At 40.6% G+C, this 17,747-nt stretch overlaps 1 protein-coding gene across 3 annotated transcripts in view; it reads right to left on the bottom strand.

Moving 5' to 3' along the window:
* Ogt (O-linked N-acetylglucosamine (GlcNAc) transferase) overlaps positions 1-17,380 on the bottom strand; it is a 43,093-nt gene extending 25,713 nt beyond the window's left edge. Inside the window, exons 1-6 of one of the 3 annotated variants that reach the window (XM_085838087.1) lie at positions 17,311-17,380; positions 17,097-17,201; positions 14,221-14,371; positions 13,197-13,440; positions 5,198-5,266; positions 1,743-1,859 (exon numbers count right to left, since the gene is read on the bottom strand). In XM_085838087.1, the coding sequence (XP_085694213.1) occupies positions 1,743-1,859; positions 5,198-5,266; positions 13,197-13,440; positions 14,221-14,371; positions 17,097-17,133 (618 nt within the window). In that variant the 5' untranslated portion in view covers positions 17,134-17,201; positions 17,311-17,380. Of the gene's footprint in view, positions 1-1,742; positions 1,860-5,197; positions 5,267-13,196; positions 13,441-14,220; positions 14,402-17,096 lie in introns of all 3 variants that reach the window. The other 2 variants (XM_021152634.3, XM_085838086.1) reach the window with 2 other exon arrangements.
* Between the last annotated feature and the right edge of the window lie 367 nt (positions 17,381-17,747).

Raw genomic sequence — 17,747 nt, forward strand, 5'->3', positions numbered from 1 at the left:
TCACCATCCAGTGTAATAAATAGCTCACTAATTCCAGTCAACTGCAAATTTATAGCCTTTAAGCAATATTTTCATGTCCCTACTTCAACCCTATCCCCATTAGAACCTGTTACCTACCTTTCTACTGTTTCTGTGAAACTGCTGGATGTGAAGGGTGTGTTGCACACGTTGTTTGATGTAGTAGATGTACACATTTATGCATATGTACACCTATACATGTATGTGGATGCTGAGATTGGGGCCGCTTTCCTCAACCGTTTTTCACACTGTCTTTGAGCCAAAATCTCTCACTGAGCCGGGATCTCTACCTAGCTGGCTAGCTACTGCATTCCAAGAATCCTACTACTCTACCTTCCCCAGCCCGATACTTATTTAGACTCCACACTTGAGTGTAACCACACACAATATTTGTTCTGCTTGCATTATGAATAAAGCACAAGCAACAAAAAAGCCAAAAGAGACAAATGCAATCATAAAACTATGCACAGCAAAGAAAATTATCAGAGTGAAGAGACAATTGATGATGGCTAAAAATACTGCAAGCCATACATCTGAGAAGGGACTAATAATAATATGTGAGGGCCTAAACTCAAAGTAAGAGAGTAAATAGATTTTAAATTTTCAAAATGGACCAAAACGAGCTGGCAAGATGGCGCAGCGGGTAAGAGCACTGGCTGTTCTTCCAAATGTCCTGAATTCAAATCCCAGCAACCACATGGTGGCTCACAACCACCTGTAATGGGATCTGATGCCCTCTTCTGGTGCATCTGAAGTCAGCAACAGTGTACTTATATATAATAATAAATCAATCTTTGGGCTGGAGCAGGGACTGAGTGAGCAGGGCCGACCGGAGCCAACAGGAGCAAGCAGAGGTTCTAAAAAATTCAACTCCCAACTACTACATGAAGGCTCACAACCATTTGTACAGCTACATATAGTATACTTACATACGTAAAATAAATAAATAAATCTTAAAAAAAAAATGGACCAAAACACTGGGCAGTGGTGGCACATGCTTTTAATCCTAGCACTTGAGAGGCAAAGGCAGGCAAATTTCTAAGTTTGAGGCCAGCGTGGTCTACAAAGAGAAACCCTGTCTTGAAAAACCAAAAAAAGAAGACCAACACTGCCAGATGTGGTGGCACCTACCTCTAATACCAGCACTGAAGGCATTAAATCACTTCCCAGCACCCACATGGTGACAGAAACACTTATACACATAAAAAGTAAAAAATAAACTTTAAAATGTTGAACTCAGCCGGGTGTGGTGGCGCACACCTTTATTCCCAGCACTCGGGAGGCAGAGGCAGGCGGATTTCTGAGTTCGAGGCCAGCCTGGTCTACAAAGTGAGCTCCAGGACAGCCAGAGCTATAAAGAGAAACCCTGTCTCAAAAAAACCAAAAATAAATAAATAAATAAATAAATAAATAAAATGTTGAACTCAAAGCCATCCTCGGGTATATGGTACATTTTTTTTTTTAAAGAAAAAAGAAAAGAAAAGCAAGACAAGTACGTATATGAATAAGTAAATAGGTAGGTACTTCCTTGCTTTCTGGTCTGACAAGTGATTGCAGACAATGCTGTATTATTTCCTATTCCAACCTTGGAATCAGCCTTATTATCAGGATCTTCGAAAGCCTCCTCCTTTCCCTCATGTCATTCTTATGCCTATTGTTGTATTCTAGGAAGAATGTTCTGTACCTATAAACATTTCATAACATACCAATTATTAATGACTAACCTTTTCAAAGTGATGAATAGCCAGCCAAATCTCCCCTTGTGCATTGAAAACACAGCCGAGATTACTCCAGGCTACTGCAAAGTTTGGTTGCGTCTCAATTGCTTTCAAATAACATGCCTTAGGAGGGTTTAATGAAAGAAGACGAGAGGGGAAGGAGATAAGGGGAAAGGGGAAAATTTGTAAAGGGAAAAAAAAAAAAGATTGGGGAGGGGGAAGAAGATGATATCATTATTTCTTCTCTGACCAGCCAAAAGTGACCCTGCAGCATAGGCTCGCTTGCGCCAAAACTAATGCGCTGCCACAGCTGGCTGCTCCTGCGCCTGCGCCACCAGAACCCAAGTGCAAACCACCATGTTCAGTTCTGCCAACCAAAGAGCAATCCTTATCCCGGGACTCATCTGGGAGGTTGGGTGCTGCTAAACACTAATGCCAGACTCCTCTTATCTGAACACCTATATGGGCCCTAGAGATTGATGATCAAGAGGACACCATGAAGTCTAAGCTTCCCCAGCCCACATTTCCCAAAATGTATTTTTGAAAAGTGTTAAGTAAGGCATCACAGGAAAACCAAAACCAAAGCAAACAACAAAAACAAACAAACAAAGAAAAAAAATACCCAAATTTCACAATCAAGTAAAACAGAAAAATGGAAAACAGGTTTCTTCAACTGGGTGTGGGGGACAGGCACCTAAGGAGGTGGAGGCAGGATGAGCTTTCATCTCTCACCATGCATTCTGTTAGAAAACCAAAAAGCTGACGGCCTGCTGCTCACATTCTTATGACCAAAAGCAAGCTACTGAGCCATACAAAAATGTGTCTGTCAAGTCTGTCGTTATCACTTAGGCTTTAAGTTTCAGACTCACAACACCTCTCTCTCTTCTGAGGAACAAGAAAATAAAACCTCACATGACAGGATTGCACCTAGGTTGAGGTCCCTGTAATGCAAGCGCAAACATCGCTGGCGCCACCTAACAGCATCGCACTGCGCAATCGCTGCGAACTGCTGCGCTACATAGAACACCCCTAGACGCAGCAAACGGCCAACCAGATTCCATTAATCTACTAGACAGGCCCATAGAGAATATTTGCTTAATGAGATTAGTTGGACTCAAGGTACGTTAAAACCCAATTTTATCCAAAAAGGCTACAGAATAGGACTGTGAGAGCCAGTCAATCAGATTACTCATCTAGTCAACCGTTCACAGGGGCTCATTCGCACGCAATGCGCATTAACGCTGCGCAGCCTTTGCGCTACTGCAGGGTCACAGCGCATCATCAGAAGAGCAGAATGCTGCAATCCAAACAAAGAAGAAAAAGGAAAAAAAATGAACAACAAGAAGAGTTAGAAGCTTTTACTAGTAAATTATCTAATAATTTTAATATCTTAATTAACTTTTACTTATTTTTGACAGAATTGTGGCTATAGTATAAAACATTCTTTTACATAACTTGCTTGTAAATAAAATTATTTTAAGCTGTTTCTGAAGCCACAAGACAGAAGATTCAGGCATGGAGGCAAATTGTTTTGCTGTGGCAGTTACAAACCCGTTACCATATTTCTCATCATGTGACTTTTCGGTGCGTTCCTTGCTGGAAGAGGAGGAGGAGGTTGTGTGTCTGCCCTAGATCCAGGCCTCGAGCTCCCTTCAGCGAGGCACCTTACGCATGGAATAGGAGGTTTCACCCACCTGAAACCTTCTAAATACAATATCAATGGTGAAAAACCAAAAACAAGAGAGAAAATAAAAACAAGATCATTAGTAAAAGTTCAACAAAGCAATTGAAATTCTTTGGATGTCTATTACATATGGGAATGAGGACAGTCTCAAGTCTGTAACATGGGAAACATGCAGAAGGGAGAGGGTTAATCAGGGCTATTGCATACAGCAGGGAGTTTTGCTGGAAGAAAGGCTCTTCACTTTCTATAAAGACAACTTAATTTTGATTCCATCTACTAGGAATATATGCTGGCTTGAATTTTCAAATGCACTGATTACAAAAGAAACACATTGCGTTTCACTCAAGAGTATTTTCTGGTTTACTAAGTTCTCACAAAAAAAACAAAAAACAAAAAACAAAAAACAACAAAAAAAAAAACAGAATGACATTTTTCAAACTAGGTGTCTCCAGAGCTCTGAAATAAAGAAGTCAGCAACCTAAGGCAGGCGCAACGTCTCAGCCTAAACCGATGTCTAAAGCTGCAGTGAAGTGCAATTCATGTTAGCTGTCCGCTTGGTGGGGTGACAATTGATAGGAGCATAGCAAATATTTGTTCAGGAAATTACCAATCGCTTTATCAGCTAAGATTGAAATTAACATAGTTTATCAGCTGGAAACCTACAGAAGGTTAATCCACAGTGTTGGCAGAATTGATGGAGTTATGCACTTAAAACTAGTGCCTTTTTAAACATTAGGCGGCGCTGAAAAGCTTCTCCCTCCCTGGATGAGCAGTCAAACAGACAGCTACGCTGCGCATACACTCCACGCATTAGCATGCGCGTGGGGCTCAGAGCAACAGGTGGGAGTTTCAGAAGCATTCTGGTTTCTCCCCACTCCTCACCCCTGCAGCGCGGTTGCGTAAGGTGGCTTGTAACAAGACAACTGCATTTATAAATTTAATTGTAAATTATACCAAAAACTTTAATTAACCCAACCTGGTGTTCAAATTCATTATTTGGAAACACAGAATGCTAAAAGCCACCTTTCCACTTTGGCAAGTTTTCTTTCGATCAGTCCATTTCCCAAACAAACCAGCTTTGTCCTTCTGACTTGTTTTTTTTTTTTAAAGGAGGTGGGGTGGGGGAGGATAAAAGAAAAGAAAGTGAGGAAGAAAAAAAAAGATAGACAACTAGGACTGGGGGAAAGGGGGAAAAGAATTTGAGGAGGAAGTGGGGACAAGAGGGGCAGGATGTTCCAATTATTAATTTGCAATGTTTTAACAGCCTTTCTTCCACTGTAAAAGGGTGAGGAAGATGAAGGGAGGAAGGTTAAATAAGAATTTTAAATGCCAGTATTACAGGGTAACATTTGGATGAAATTCTTCTCCACTTACAAGCCACAAAGGACTTAGAAGAGCAGCGTTTTCAATGGCACCTGCATCATATAGGCGTCTTGAGCCAAATCACAGGCACTCTGCTTGTCACTAGCAGGCAAGCCTCAGATTTGAAGGAATGTTATTGATTCCCACATAAGATCATGATGGAGCCCAATGTTATTAAAGATGATCTAACTCAGTAGAAAGGCTCCACAATGCTCACAGTCTTGCTTTACCCCCAGATTTAGAACAGATTATGCCAAAAGCCCAGTCCTGCTCTAGTCTGAGGCAAGTCATGCCAACAGTTTTTCTCAGTTTCATAGGACTATTTTGTGAAGATAGCTCAATGAAGAGTTGAAGACTTGGCAAAAGGTACAGGTTTTCATAACTAATGCTTAAATGTGTTCTAACAAACACCTACCTTGGCTTCTTCCAAGCGACCCAGGGCTTTGAGCAGGTTCCCCAGGTCACTGCGAACACAGTACAAATCCTAGAAACCCAGAGACAGTATCATTAATTATGCTGTTTCCTCATCCAAAAACCCCAACAATTACATCTATGCATCTAGCTCTGTCGTTTTAATGTCAATTAAAAGCAGCACTTGACAAACAAGCATAGTCCCACAGCTAATCATCTATTTCCCAGAAAATCCAAAACTAATTTGATAGTAAAATCCTAACCTGAACTTAAAATACATTATTTACAGAATTGATTTCTCTTCTTAGTATGAATACTGTCATTTTTTAAAGATTTATTTATTTTATGTATGTGAATACATTGTGGTTCTCCTCAGACACACCAGAGGAGGGCATCAGTTCCAATTACAGATGGTTGTGAGCCACCATGTGGTTGCTGGGAATTGAACTCAGGACCTCTGGAAGAACAGTCAGTGCTCTTAACCACTGAGCCATCTCTCCAGTCCTGAATACTACCTTTAGCTGCACAGATATAAATGTGTTTTGCTATCAGCTTCGGTTCCAGTCCTGGCTGAGAGATCTGCATATGACACTATTGTCTAGCATCCTTTCAAATGCATTTGGCCTCATCAGTTTCAAACACAAGACTACGAGACCTTTCTAGAGCCTCTCTCCTCTCCAAACGTCACCCTTTGGAAAAAAAATGATTGAATATTTATTCAACTGTTTTATTCAAGGTTATGATGAATCACTCCCATATCAAGGACCAGAGATTTTCCAACGGGGAGGGGGGGGTGGGCCGGGGAAGAGTGCTCCACTTAGCAAGTGATTACCTGTCAACAAACCAACCCTTTGGCTCTCAGGCTTATTTAGAAACCTTGACTTCATTTCATGCCTAGGCAGAAGGATTACCATCCAACCACAGCCTCAATCCTGCCACCTGCCACTAGATTCCTCATTAATATTAAGTGCCATCAGAGCTGAGTGGGTGAATAATGAAAAGCGGTTGACTTTGCTTTTTATTAGCAGCACAATTGTGTTGCTAGTCCTCTGACTCACCAGTCTGTTCATCAGTATGCCATGCTCAACAGACAGTAAGCTGAAATTTTTACTTGCAAAGTCTGCTTTTGTCAGTGGACTTTTTCAGTCAATAACAAGCAGAGAAGATGGCAACATGAAGCACGTTTATCATCCCGAACTGTCATGTGGGTGAAAGAACCTTCAACTAAATCCTACAAAGTGAAATTTTATCAAATAGTCCAAAGAATTATCATGTATGTTATTTTTCTAGCAACTGTATATAATGGGTTACAGAATGGGTGAGCTTTACTGATAAAGCTGTTTCTGTACTGTGCATTGTCAATCGCTGGATGAACCAAGAAGTCCGCCAATAAGGTAATGGTTGGCTAAACTGGGACAATTGCATAATCCACCTTAATTAGTGCTGTCCCTCGGGCAGTGACTGATGCTGTGAAGAGTAGGCCTATCTTCTCACAACCTTAAGCATAGGCTGACATTAATCCACAAAGCATCAATGTGGGCCAGGTACAGCAGCATGCACCTGTAATCCCAGCACTTGTGAAACCGAGGCAGGAATATCGTCGTGAGTTCAAGCCCCTACCCTCACTAAGAGTTACCATATTGAGTTCCAAGCTAGCCTGCACTACAGAATCACACTCTAAATAGATGAGTGAAGAATGAATGAATGAATGAATGAATGAATGAATAAAAAAATAAGCGAACAATTAATTCACAGGTACCTTTAATCTTATTACAGTCTAATCATCTTCTGGGATTACTTTAAGCACTTTGGAATCCTATTTGTATTCTGAGAAATAATGAATTTTATAATCTTACTATCTACTTTGTGTAGGCTTCCTCCATTGAACCTTAAAGGTAACCCTCTCTTTGTCAGGCTATGTTTAAATATCCAATCCAATGTGTTTATACAAGTTCCTTCTACTTTTGCGGGTAATAAGCATCTTTGACTTTCACCAATTTCTATGGCTGCTCTGAGCCATAAATTTCAGAATCATCATAACAACTGTCTAGTGGCTGTATTTTTTAAGATTTATTTTTTTTTTTATGTATGTGAGTGCACTGTAGCTGCCTTCAGACACACCAGAAGAGAGCATCAGATCCCTTTACAGATGGTTGTGAGCCATCATGTGGTTGCTGGGAATTGAACTCAGGACCTCTAGGAGAGCTATCAGTGCTCTTAACCACTGACCCATCTCTCCAGCCTCATCTATATATTTTACCCACTGTTACTTAATTTTACCAGTTAGTTTCTACAAACTCTTAGATGGATGATTATCTATATTTAGTTATCTCATCTACATTCATCACAGCATACTACAACAAAAACAGATTATTTTATGGGCTAGCAATGTAGGTCAATTGGTAGAAAAATTAACTAGCATGCCAAAGGCCCCATGTTTGTTCTTCAGAGCTGTAAAAAGATGAGAATATAAATACCTTCAAGGTTACAGTAAAATAATAAGTCCACTTTAAGAAAAGGCAAAACATGTCCTATTAAGTAGAAGGGTAGAGTGGCTGAGAGTAGAGCCCCAGGGCAGAACACGTGCCTGGTATACAAGGCCCTGAGTTTGATCCCTGGTATTACAAATACAAACAAAATAACTATCTTTCAGCTGGCATGGTGGCACTTGTCAACAATCCCAGCACATGGGAGCAGGATAATCACAAATTCAAGGTCATTCTCAGTTATATAATCAGTTCAAGGCTAGCTTACATTAAGTGAGAATCAGTCTCAAAAACAGCAAAACAGGACTGGCAGGATGGCTCAATGGTTACTAGCACATGCTGCTCTTCCAGGGGACTGAGTTCAATTCTTTGCAGCCATATAAGGCAGCTATAAATTGCCTATTCCAGGTCCAGGTTATCTGACACCTCCTTCCAGCCTCCAAGAACACTACAGTCATGTCCACAGATATAACACACATACACATAACAGTATTTTAAAAACCAAAATAAACATAACCATGAAAACCAAATCTAGACATTCATTCATGCGCATACATACATATAATAAATATAAGAAAGCTACAATTCTCAAAAAGAATTCAACCTTGCATCAGATTCAGCTTTACCTGTCAAATCAAAATACTACTAAGAGAGTCACTTTCCTAAACCTGGCTTGTTCTGCCCATCCTTAGTAACTTTCATGAAAACCTTGATTTAATAATATACCTAATACCAAGGAAAATAAATTAAACACATTCAAAGGAGAGATTTAAGCTGGGCCTTCATAGCTGAGTAGAGACTTAACAAAGGAACAGGGTATCAGAGTTGAGTTCCAGGACAGCCACGGCTATACAGAGAAACCCAGTCTCAAAAAAAAAAAGGAACAGGGTATCAAAAACAAGGAAAAACCCAGTATGTGTAAAGGTAAAGAAAGAACCAGAAATTATCCCTCCCTAATATAACTGCTTCCCAATTTTCCTCTTAATGTTCCACCTCTTGGACCCCCTTAACATTCCTCTACATATGTACACATAGAGGAAAACCAGGCCAGTAAGAACCTACTTCTCAACTGTTGCCTCTCAAATTAAATTCAAACTCCACAGCCGTGCAGGGCAGTGGTGGCGCACGACTTTAACCCCAGCACTTGGGAGGCAGAGGCAGGCGGATTTCTGAGTTTGAGGACAGCCTGGTCTACAAAGTGAGTTCCAGGACAGCCAGGGCTACACAGAGAAACCCTGTCTCAAAAAAACAAAAACAAAAAACAACTCCACAGCCTCTATTCTGTTTGAGATCTTCCAATCGACTCTGCTCTACTACACTCACTCCTCCTTACTTGACTCAGCACTTGAGCCTGGTGAGTCTACTTACTGTTTACCATCCTACAGAATGCTTAGGTTCTTAGCAGCCTCTCAAGGGATTCTTCTGATTAATACTCTCCAACAATAATCACCCAAGGAGCTTTCATCTTTTTTCTCCTTCATGGGTCAGGTCTGTCTCACATGATAACCCCTCCAGAACAACATTCTCCAATCCCTCACCAAGCTTCGTATACAATCAGCACTGGAATATTCAAACGTGACCCTAGCCAAACAACCTTAACAAAAAGCAGAGTGGAGAGAAGTAGAAACCAAAGGTTTCCTTCCTCACCATCAGCTAGCTAGGACTCTGGCAACAACAAGACCAACAGGCCAGTACTACACAGTGGGATGTCAGCGGCTCTCAGCACAGTGTGTCTATCATCAAAGCAAAAACAGCTTCAACAGCTTAGCAACAGCAATTCAGGCTCACAGCTATCACACCAAGAACTGTATGCATAATTTGTAAAGGAATTGCCAAGTTCGGGCGATTCTAAGAACACCAGAAGAAACAGCACCTTAAAATATGACAAGCTAAAGTTTCAGCAAATGTATTAAGCCATAAAGCATTACAGAAGGCAGCTCCAAATATGAAAAAGAATATGAAACGGCTCTAACTTCTATAATCACGTCACAAACTAGCTTTTACACTGGTTCATCTATACACTTACAAGAGAAGCGCTGCTGAAAACCAGGAAAGTGAGCCTGACGCTTTAATTTTTCACGTCTACAAAACCAAAATCAGCTGAGTTTCTTGCATTTTCAAACCGTAAACAGCACCACCGATTCCAGCCAATAGCAGAGTATCATCAATGCGTAAAGCTCTTACAAAGAACACACTGTAGGAAACAGACTCAACACCCAGGCAGCACCAGACTCACAACAGGCACCTGATAGGACCTTTCATCTAGTCAGGATTACAGATATGAAAACTTTAAACACAACCACTGTGGTGCATTTCGGTGAGATCCAGAGTTCACGGAACCCCACTTTCATTATTATTGTGAAGAACAGTGAAATAAAGAAGCATCTCTGTACACTGTTTCATTAATAGGTCAGATATTTAATAACATAAACTATACATAGCATATATTTACAAAGTAGTACGGCTTTGTCTCTCACTTTAATTTTCCCTTCTCAATATAATCCTGTCTTATATTGTCAGCAAAGTTAACTGCTCTACCACACAGACAGGCAATGAAAAACCTGAGCCAGGGCCCTAGGGATCTAGCTCAGGTGGAAAAGTTCTTATCTACTGTGCAACAAAGTCCTGGGTTCTATCTACAGTACCACATAAACTGGGTATGATGGCTCCCTCGATAATCTCAGCGCTGGGGAAGCAGGGCCAGGAGAATTACATTGTTCAAGGTCACCCTCAGCTACTTGGTGAGTTGGAGGCCAACCTGACTAACAGAGACCTATTTGAAAGATCCCCTCAAAATAAATTAACAGAGTTAACTTAACCAAGATTACAACTATACAAGAGAGTCAAGCTGAAGTTTACAAGGTCAAGAGATAAAGGAAAAACAAAACAGTGAAGCTGGGTGTGGTGGCGCACCCCTTTAATCCCAGCACTTGGGAGGCAGAATCAGGTGGATCTCTGAGTTTTGAGGCCAGCCTGGTCTACACAGTGAGTTCCAGGACAGCAAGGGCTACACAGAGAAACCCTGCCTCAAAAACAAAAAACAAAAAAACAAAAAAACAAAACCCTGATTACTAAAGGAAAAGAATGTACTATCCTGTGATAACTGGGCACACAAGAGAAAGGCTTGTGCCTTAGAAAGAATTAAGTCCAAACCCCATAGGCAACACATTCAAGGTTAGCTGTCTAAAACTAATTACAAATACATTCTAAGTTCAAATAAACAGTGAATATCTCTGAAAGAACACACGAGAAATTGCTCTAATTATCTCCAAGTCTATGCAATTTCTCACGAGATCAAAAAGCAATGAATAAAAAGTGTAAAAATGGGAATGGGTGGGTAGGGAAGTGGGGGGGAAGTATGGGGGACTTTTGGGATAGCATTGGAAATGTAATTGAGGAAAATACGTAATTAAAAAAAAGTGTTTATTATAATGAACTCACAAATAAAAGCACCATTTAGCTGAACTAAGGTAGCCACTCAAATGAGTGCTTGACTTGACTCAAGCTCTATACAGAACATCTAGAAAGTTAAAATAGGGGCTGGTGAGATGGCTCAATGGGTAAGAGCACCCGAATACTCTTCCGAAGGTCCAGAGTTCAAATTCCAGCAACCACATGGTGGCTCACAACCATCCGTAATGAAATCTGGCGCCCTCTTCTGGAGTGTCTTGAAGACAGCTACAGTGTATTTACATATAATAAATAAATCTTTAAAAATAAAAGAAAGTTAAAATAGCATTCCACTATGATTTTTTTTAATCTTCTTTTTTGAAATAAAAACAATAGAATTTAATTTTCAAAATTAACTTTAAAAATAATTACTAAAAAGATATTAAGATGAAAAATTATCACAGAGTTTTGGCAAACTACTAAAATAAGCTTCAGTTTGCTAAACTATAAAATTAGAGTCAAGAGACAGGCTTATATGTCTAATGGTTTCCAGACTGTGCTCAATGGCTGCCTTGGGGCAAAGAAGGCCCTTTTTAGCTTTCATTTTTCATTCATGTCAACATTTGCTTTGATAATTCAACTTCAAGTTTCAACATCCACTTCTCCATTGCTAGCTAGCTATGTGATCTCAAAAACATTACATAACCCAAGCCTACTGGGAATTTTATTATTGGCAAAACTAGACATAATGCCATCCTCACCAAAGGATCATGGTAAAGACTCAGAGGACATTTATGTGAAGCAGCAGAATCTGAGCTTGTAGAAGACTTTCAATAATGGCAGTTAATCATTAAGCACTTCCACGGTGATTCCATGCTCAATGTCAACTTAACTCAAGTGCATGCCAAGACCCATCCCCCACCCCTACTACTAACCTCTTAAAAGCTTACAGCCACTTTCCCTTCATTACCATCAACAGTTTCCAGGGAAAGTTTTACATCCTGTAGCTTTTTTATTTATTTTTGTTTTGTTTTACACACTATATTTTGATCTTTCACAGACTCTAATACTTGTTCTCCACGAAAACACATTTAACTTAGACTTTAAAAAAATTGAGCCGGGCGTGGTGGCGCACGCCTTTAATCCCAGCACTCGGAGGCAGAGGCAGGTGGATTTCTGAGTTCGAGGCCAGCCTGGTCTACAAAGTGAGTTCCAGGGCAGCCAGGGCTAAACAGAGAAACCCTGACTCGAAAAAACAAAAAAAACAAACAAACAAACAAAAAATTGAAGAGCTAATTCAAAGTCTGGTCTAGATCTGTAATTGTCTTAATTCTATTACTTGTGACTATACTGAGGGGAGGTATTAAGAACGTTTTGTAGTTACCTTTAAAAAAATTTTTATATTACGATTAAGACCTTTTATCCATCATTCCTAAAAATCAACTAACTGCTATAAATACCCATCAGAATTTATCCAAAGTTCATTAAAACAGCACATACAAAAACATCACGTGTGGGGCTGGAGAGATGGCTCAGCTGGTAAGAACACTGACTGTTCTTCTGAAGGTCCTGAGTTCAAATCCCAAAACCACATGGTGGCTCACAGCCATCTGTAATAAGATCTGACGCCCTCTTCTGGTGTGTCTGAAGACAGCTACAGTGTACTTAGATATAAAATAAATCTTTAAAAAAATCACGTGTGTTAAGTTTTAATTAGCATCAGAAATAACTGGTCAGACTTTTTGGTAAGGATAATTTTTATGCTTTTTTTTTTTTCAAGACAGGGTTTCTCTGTGTAGCTCTGGCTGTCCGGGAACTCACTCTGTAGACCAGGCTGGCCTCAAACTCAGAAATCCACCTGCCTCTGCCTCCCAAGTGCTGGGATTAAAGGCATATGCCACCACCGCCCGACATTTTTATGCTTTTTAACTTCCTAAATAGAATCAATTTTTTTTTGATGTCATGCAGACTAAGTCAAAGCTATTTCATCATTTCAAGTATATAAACATCTCTCTCAACTCTTGACTTTCATGAAAAAAAAAAACCCTATTATCTGAAGTATCAAATGATGCTTGTTTGTTTTCTGGAGTGCTGTGAAAGGAAAACAACTAATAAACGTTTACTTACAGGATTGTACTGAAGAGCAGAGACATATGCTTGCACTGCTCCCTCCATGTCACCTGCTGCTACCAAGGCTGCTGCCAGGTTAATATAACCATCAATGAAATCAGGCTTGAGCCGCAAGGCATGTCGATAATGCTCGATTGCTTCCTGCAACTGCCCTCTTTCCTTGTACACATTTCCCAAATTCGAATAGGCTTCTGCTAGAAGGGGATTCTGTTTAATTGCCAAGGTGCTAAAATGAGCAGATCTGGAAAAATAAAAAGTGTTGATGCATGGATATGCATGTCAGAGAAAAGGAGGCATGGCTCATATGCAATGGAAAATCCTGTGCTATGGACCATTATCCTTTACCTAGCACACAGCAGCAAAGTCTGAAAACTAAAACTTTCCACATTTCATATAAGAAAGCTGGTTCTTATGTACGAAAATTCTTATTAAAATCTATTACCAAACTGCCACATTGTATAACATCACTAAGATTAAAAATAAAAGGCATAGGAGTCTCATTTTCCATTTGTTGGCAAGATTTAAAGACACAACCCTGTTTCGGGAAAAAAAAAAAAAAAAAGATTTAAAAACACACAGCTTCATGTTAAGTGTGCCAAAATGATAATTTACTAAGAGATCCATAGCACAAATTCTTCTCTTTTGATTAATTCAATTAATTAGCTAAAAGCAACAACAATTTAATAAGGGTGTTTCCAATCTGAGCTACATATGCCCCTCCTACCAGAGTCCCTCAAGCTGACAGGTCTGGATGCTCAGATGTACACTAAGAATAATTACCTGAAAAGAATATCCTCAAGTGACTAAATCTGGGGGAAAAGACCCTAGTCATACTGATAATAAGTTCATCCCCGCAAAACGGGGGAAAACTAGCAGCTAGGCATGTCAAAAGTGAACAAGAGCGCACATGTTGCGTTGGTGGCTCAGATGAAACCCAGGCCTGGAAAACTCTGAAGTTCAAATATTTAATTAGCATTTTTAAGCTCAGCACCAAGAGGCAGGTTACCCCGGCATCTCCTACCTGTCCAGCCTTCGACACTGGAAGTGTATAGATGAAAGTAATAAAAGAACACCAGTATTGTCAGGCTCTTGTCTCCAGAGCTGCATGCAGTGTCTCTCAGCTGCCTCAAAATCTCCTGCCTGATATTCTCGATGTGCCAACTCAGCTAACCCTTGGAAGGAAAGCATACGTTTCGTTGGTTCTGGAGAATCATCAAAACATTTGAGGGAAGGAGGGGGGAAAACAAAAAGTTAGAAATGCAAACCAAAAAATGTAAAAATATGGTAAATTAAACTTAAAGATGAAAATGCTTGAAACTATGTAAAGCACTAGAGTGTTCTGCATTTTATTTCAAACCCAGTCTACAGAATTGATCTCTTTCAAATCTGCCCATTGTTTATGCTTCCTTTTCTAAACCCCATAGTAATATTTACTTCCAAATAAGATTCCTTTCTTACATTTTGTACTTTTAGTTACAAATCATAGGAAGATTCACTAAAATCACTAAACTAACACAATCACTAAAATAGGAAGATTCACTAAAATCACTAAATTGACACAAAACATTAAACATGAAATCTGCAAAAGTTACAAGGATTTATTGTCAGAATAACCTACTGCTTAACAATACTTCATCTCAACATTTCAAGGTGGAGTGTAGTCTAACTCTCTCAGTGTGGGTGGGGACACCAGGTGTCTCTTTAACTCTTTATATTGTTGTTTGTGAGTTTTATAGCTTTCTTTTTAAAAAAGAGCCAGCCTAAAGAAACCGGCTGAAAGCCAAAGAGTTACTTTTAAAGCAAGCAGCTGATAAACAAGATGACTTAGCAGTCAAGGGCTAAAGCATTTAATAATGGGTTCCCCAAACATTTTAAACAAAAACCCAAATGTTGTTCCTCTTCTGGAGAGGACTCAGGAGCCCAAATTAGCTAAATCCCACCCACGCTGCCTTATATTTTCTGCTGTGTTCATGGCTCTCACTGAAGTATTAAGACATTAAAAACAACTCTATTCAATAACCAGGCAACAGTCTACAATTGGAAAAGCTTTTAAATGCTGCAATATAAAACACGGGGCAAAATATAATAAATAACAAAAATGCTTTTGTTCTGAAAGACTTGATTTAGTTAACATAATAAAAGCCAAAATCCAGGTGCTCGCCTAAGGCTCAGCTGTAAACATTTATCTCCACAATAATTCATTATTAGGAATTCAAGGATAACACTCTAGAGATTAGAATGGAAAACCACAGACCTGGTACTCAATTTTAACCAAGGTCATGGGGACAAGCTCAAATTTGAGCCAGGCTTTCCCATACCAGAGCAATTTCTGCACAGCTAACCACAAAAACAAAGACCAAAAATATGTGTCCAAATCTGAGGTTGGAGCTAGAAGATCAACTAGAAAATTACATTTTAGACAAGAACGTAGCACTTTCTAGCTCCTAAATTTAGCACATTACCTATCACTTTCCAAAGTCACATATCTGCTCTTTTAATACTGGAAATGACCATTTCTTCAAATAAAGTTAACAGTCAGAAAAGGGCAAGCTCTTTAAAAAACCTACGACAGAATCTTACATTTTTGAAAATCATGATGGGGAAACAGAAAGGTGGAAATCGGACTATTATTGATCCCATTCCCGTCTATTAAGGATGAGATACTATTTTAGAGTCATCTATTTATCTTACAATATTCAAAATCGTCAACTAAAACCTAGACACTGAGAAACAATAACCTCTCAGGAACCTTAGAGCTGCAGCCTGGTTCCCCATCCCCTCCCGCCCCAAACAGCCTCAATCTGGAAAGGCAGTTGAAGGACACTCCTACAATTTGGTTGTTTTCTTATTTTCTGTAGCAAAGGCTTGGAGATGCATCGTTGAAAAGAGGCAACCGCTTTGCACTTGTGCAGCTACACTCCAGTTGCTTTACAAACTCTTCAAGCAAGGATGGAAACTTAAAAAAAAAAAATAATAATGCACACCCTATGGATAAAGAGATACTGGGCTAAAGAATGGGGATGAAAACCCAGAGGCCGTGGCGGAGGAATACATTGAGAAAGTAACACAAAGAAAGAGAATTAGGAGGGCGGGCAGGGTGGCCACCGCCAAGCAACGCACCGAGGTGGATTCTTCCCGAGGATAAGAAACGACTGTCGGGCTGGCACGTTCGCAGAGGAAGGGTGTGGTTGCAACAAGCAGGGAGGGCTGACCGGGGTAGGAAACTCCGGACTGGGGCAGCGGGTTCAATTGGGTGATGGCTAAGAGAACCCCTGGAAATTTCCAACCTAAATTGGGGCCGCTCAACCCAAGAACACCACAAGGCGCTGCCCCGGCGGGGTGCGGGCTCAAGTAGCTCTTCTTGATGCTACTTGGAAGCACACCGAGGAGCCTTCGCTAGTCGTGCCTGATGCAAAGTCAGGCTAGGATTACACCGAAATAGCATCCCCGCCCTAGCCTGGCAGAGGAGGACCAAATGTGGCTAAGGGAGAGGGGCTTTGGGGAGGAGGTGGAAGCGAACGAGAGGGAGCGACGGGCTGAAATTGAGGGAGAAAACAGTTGCGACGGAGACAGAAATTGCAGAGATTCCAATGCAGCCCATTCCAAGACACACTAAGCGCGCACGTGTGCTAGATTCGTCCCGAGAGAGAAGGATACAACACTGATGGGATAAAGCAACAACGAAAAAGCCCCCAAAGCAAGCAAAATGCAAGCAAGCAACTAGAGAATGTTTACGAACGGACGGCAGCACCAAACCCGATCAGATAGCAGTAGAACTCAAGAGAGCTCAGTAATGCCACTGATGTAATGGGGATGGTTAGAGGGAAATAATGAGAGATACAAGACGGCGCCAGACCCCAAAGGGACGTCTGCCAGAGTAGAATGGGACACTAGTACCTGTACTGTCGGCCACGTTGCCCACGGAAGACGCCATCTGGAGCTTCTTGAGATAGAACAAGGGGTAATTGACTTCTACTGCCGCCACTACTGACAAGAATGGTTCTAGAAGTAGCAGAAAAAAAGGCAGCAGCCGTATCAGTGTTTTGAAGGGCTCGGGGGGGCGGCACAGAATACTGAACTCGAATCTTAGGAACTCTTGGTAGACATCTACCTCTCACTGTCTTGAAATGGCGGCGAGGGCTCCTCGACCGAAACAACACAAGCCGGAACTACTTTCTGTTATAATCAAGTACCCCGCGGAGGTAGCGCGTAACAAGACTACCGACCAAGTGACTGTAATCAAAGTCATTTGCTCTTACGTAACCTTCCGCCCAAGGTCCATTGCGACAAACATGACTATAGAGAGCGCATGCGACAATCCTGTCTAGGCAACTCCGGGTTAAGGGCTCCCTATGGGGCAAGAGCCTGCAAGTTTTTAAGAGCAAGGCGGAAGGGCAAAAAACGCACGTCGATTCCTTTTTTTTTTTTTTTTGGCAAGCGCTAAAGTAGGAGACTACTACCTGGTCAGTGATGTCGATGTTTGTTAGAATGTCAGAGCGTCTAGAAAAGTTTAATTAACTCCATTCAACAGAAAATGGGTAGTTTACA

Source organism: Mus caroli, unplaced genomic scaffold (genome assembly GCF_978045245.1).
Source record: "Mus caroli unplaced genomic scaffold, Mus_caroli_1 scaffold_5, whole genome shotgun sequence".
Taxonomy (NCBI): domain Eukaryota; kingdom Metazoa; phylum Chordata; class Mammalia; order Rodentia; family Muridae; genus Mus; species Mus caroli.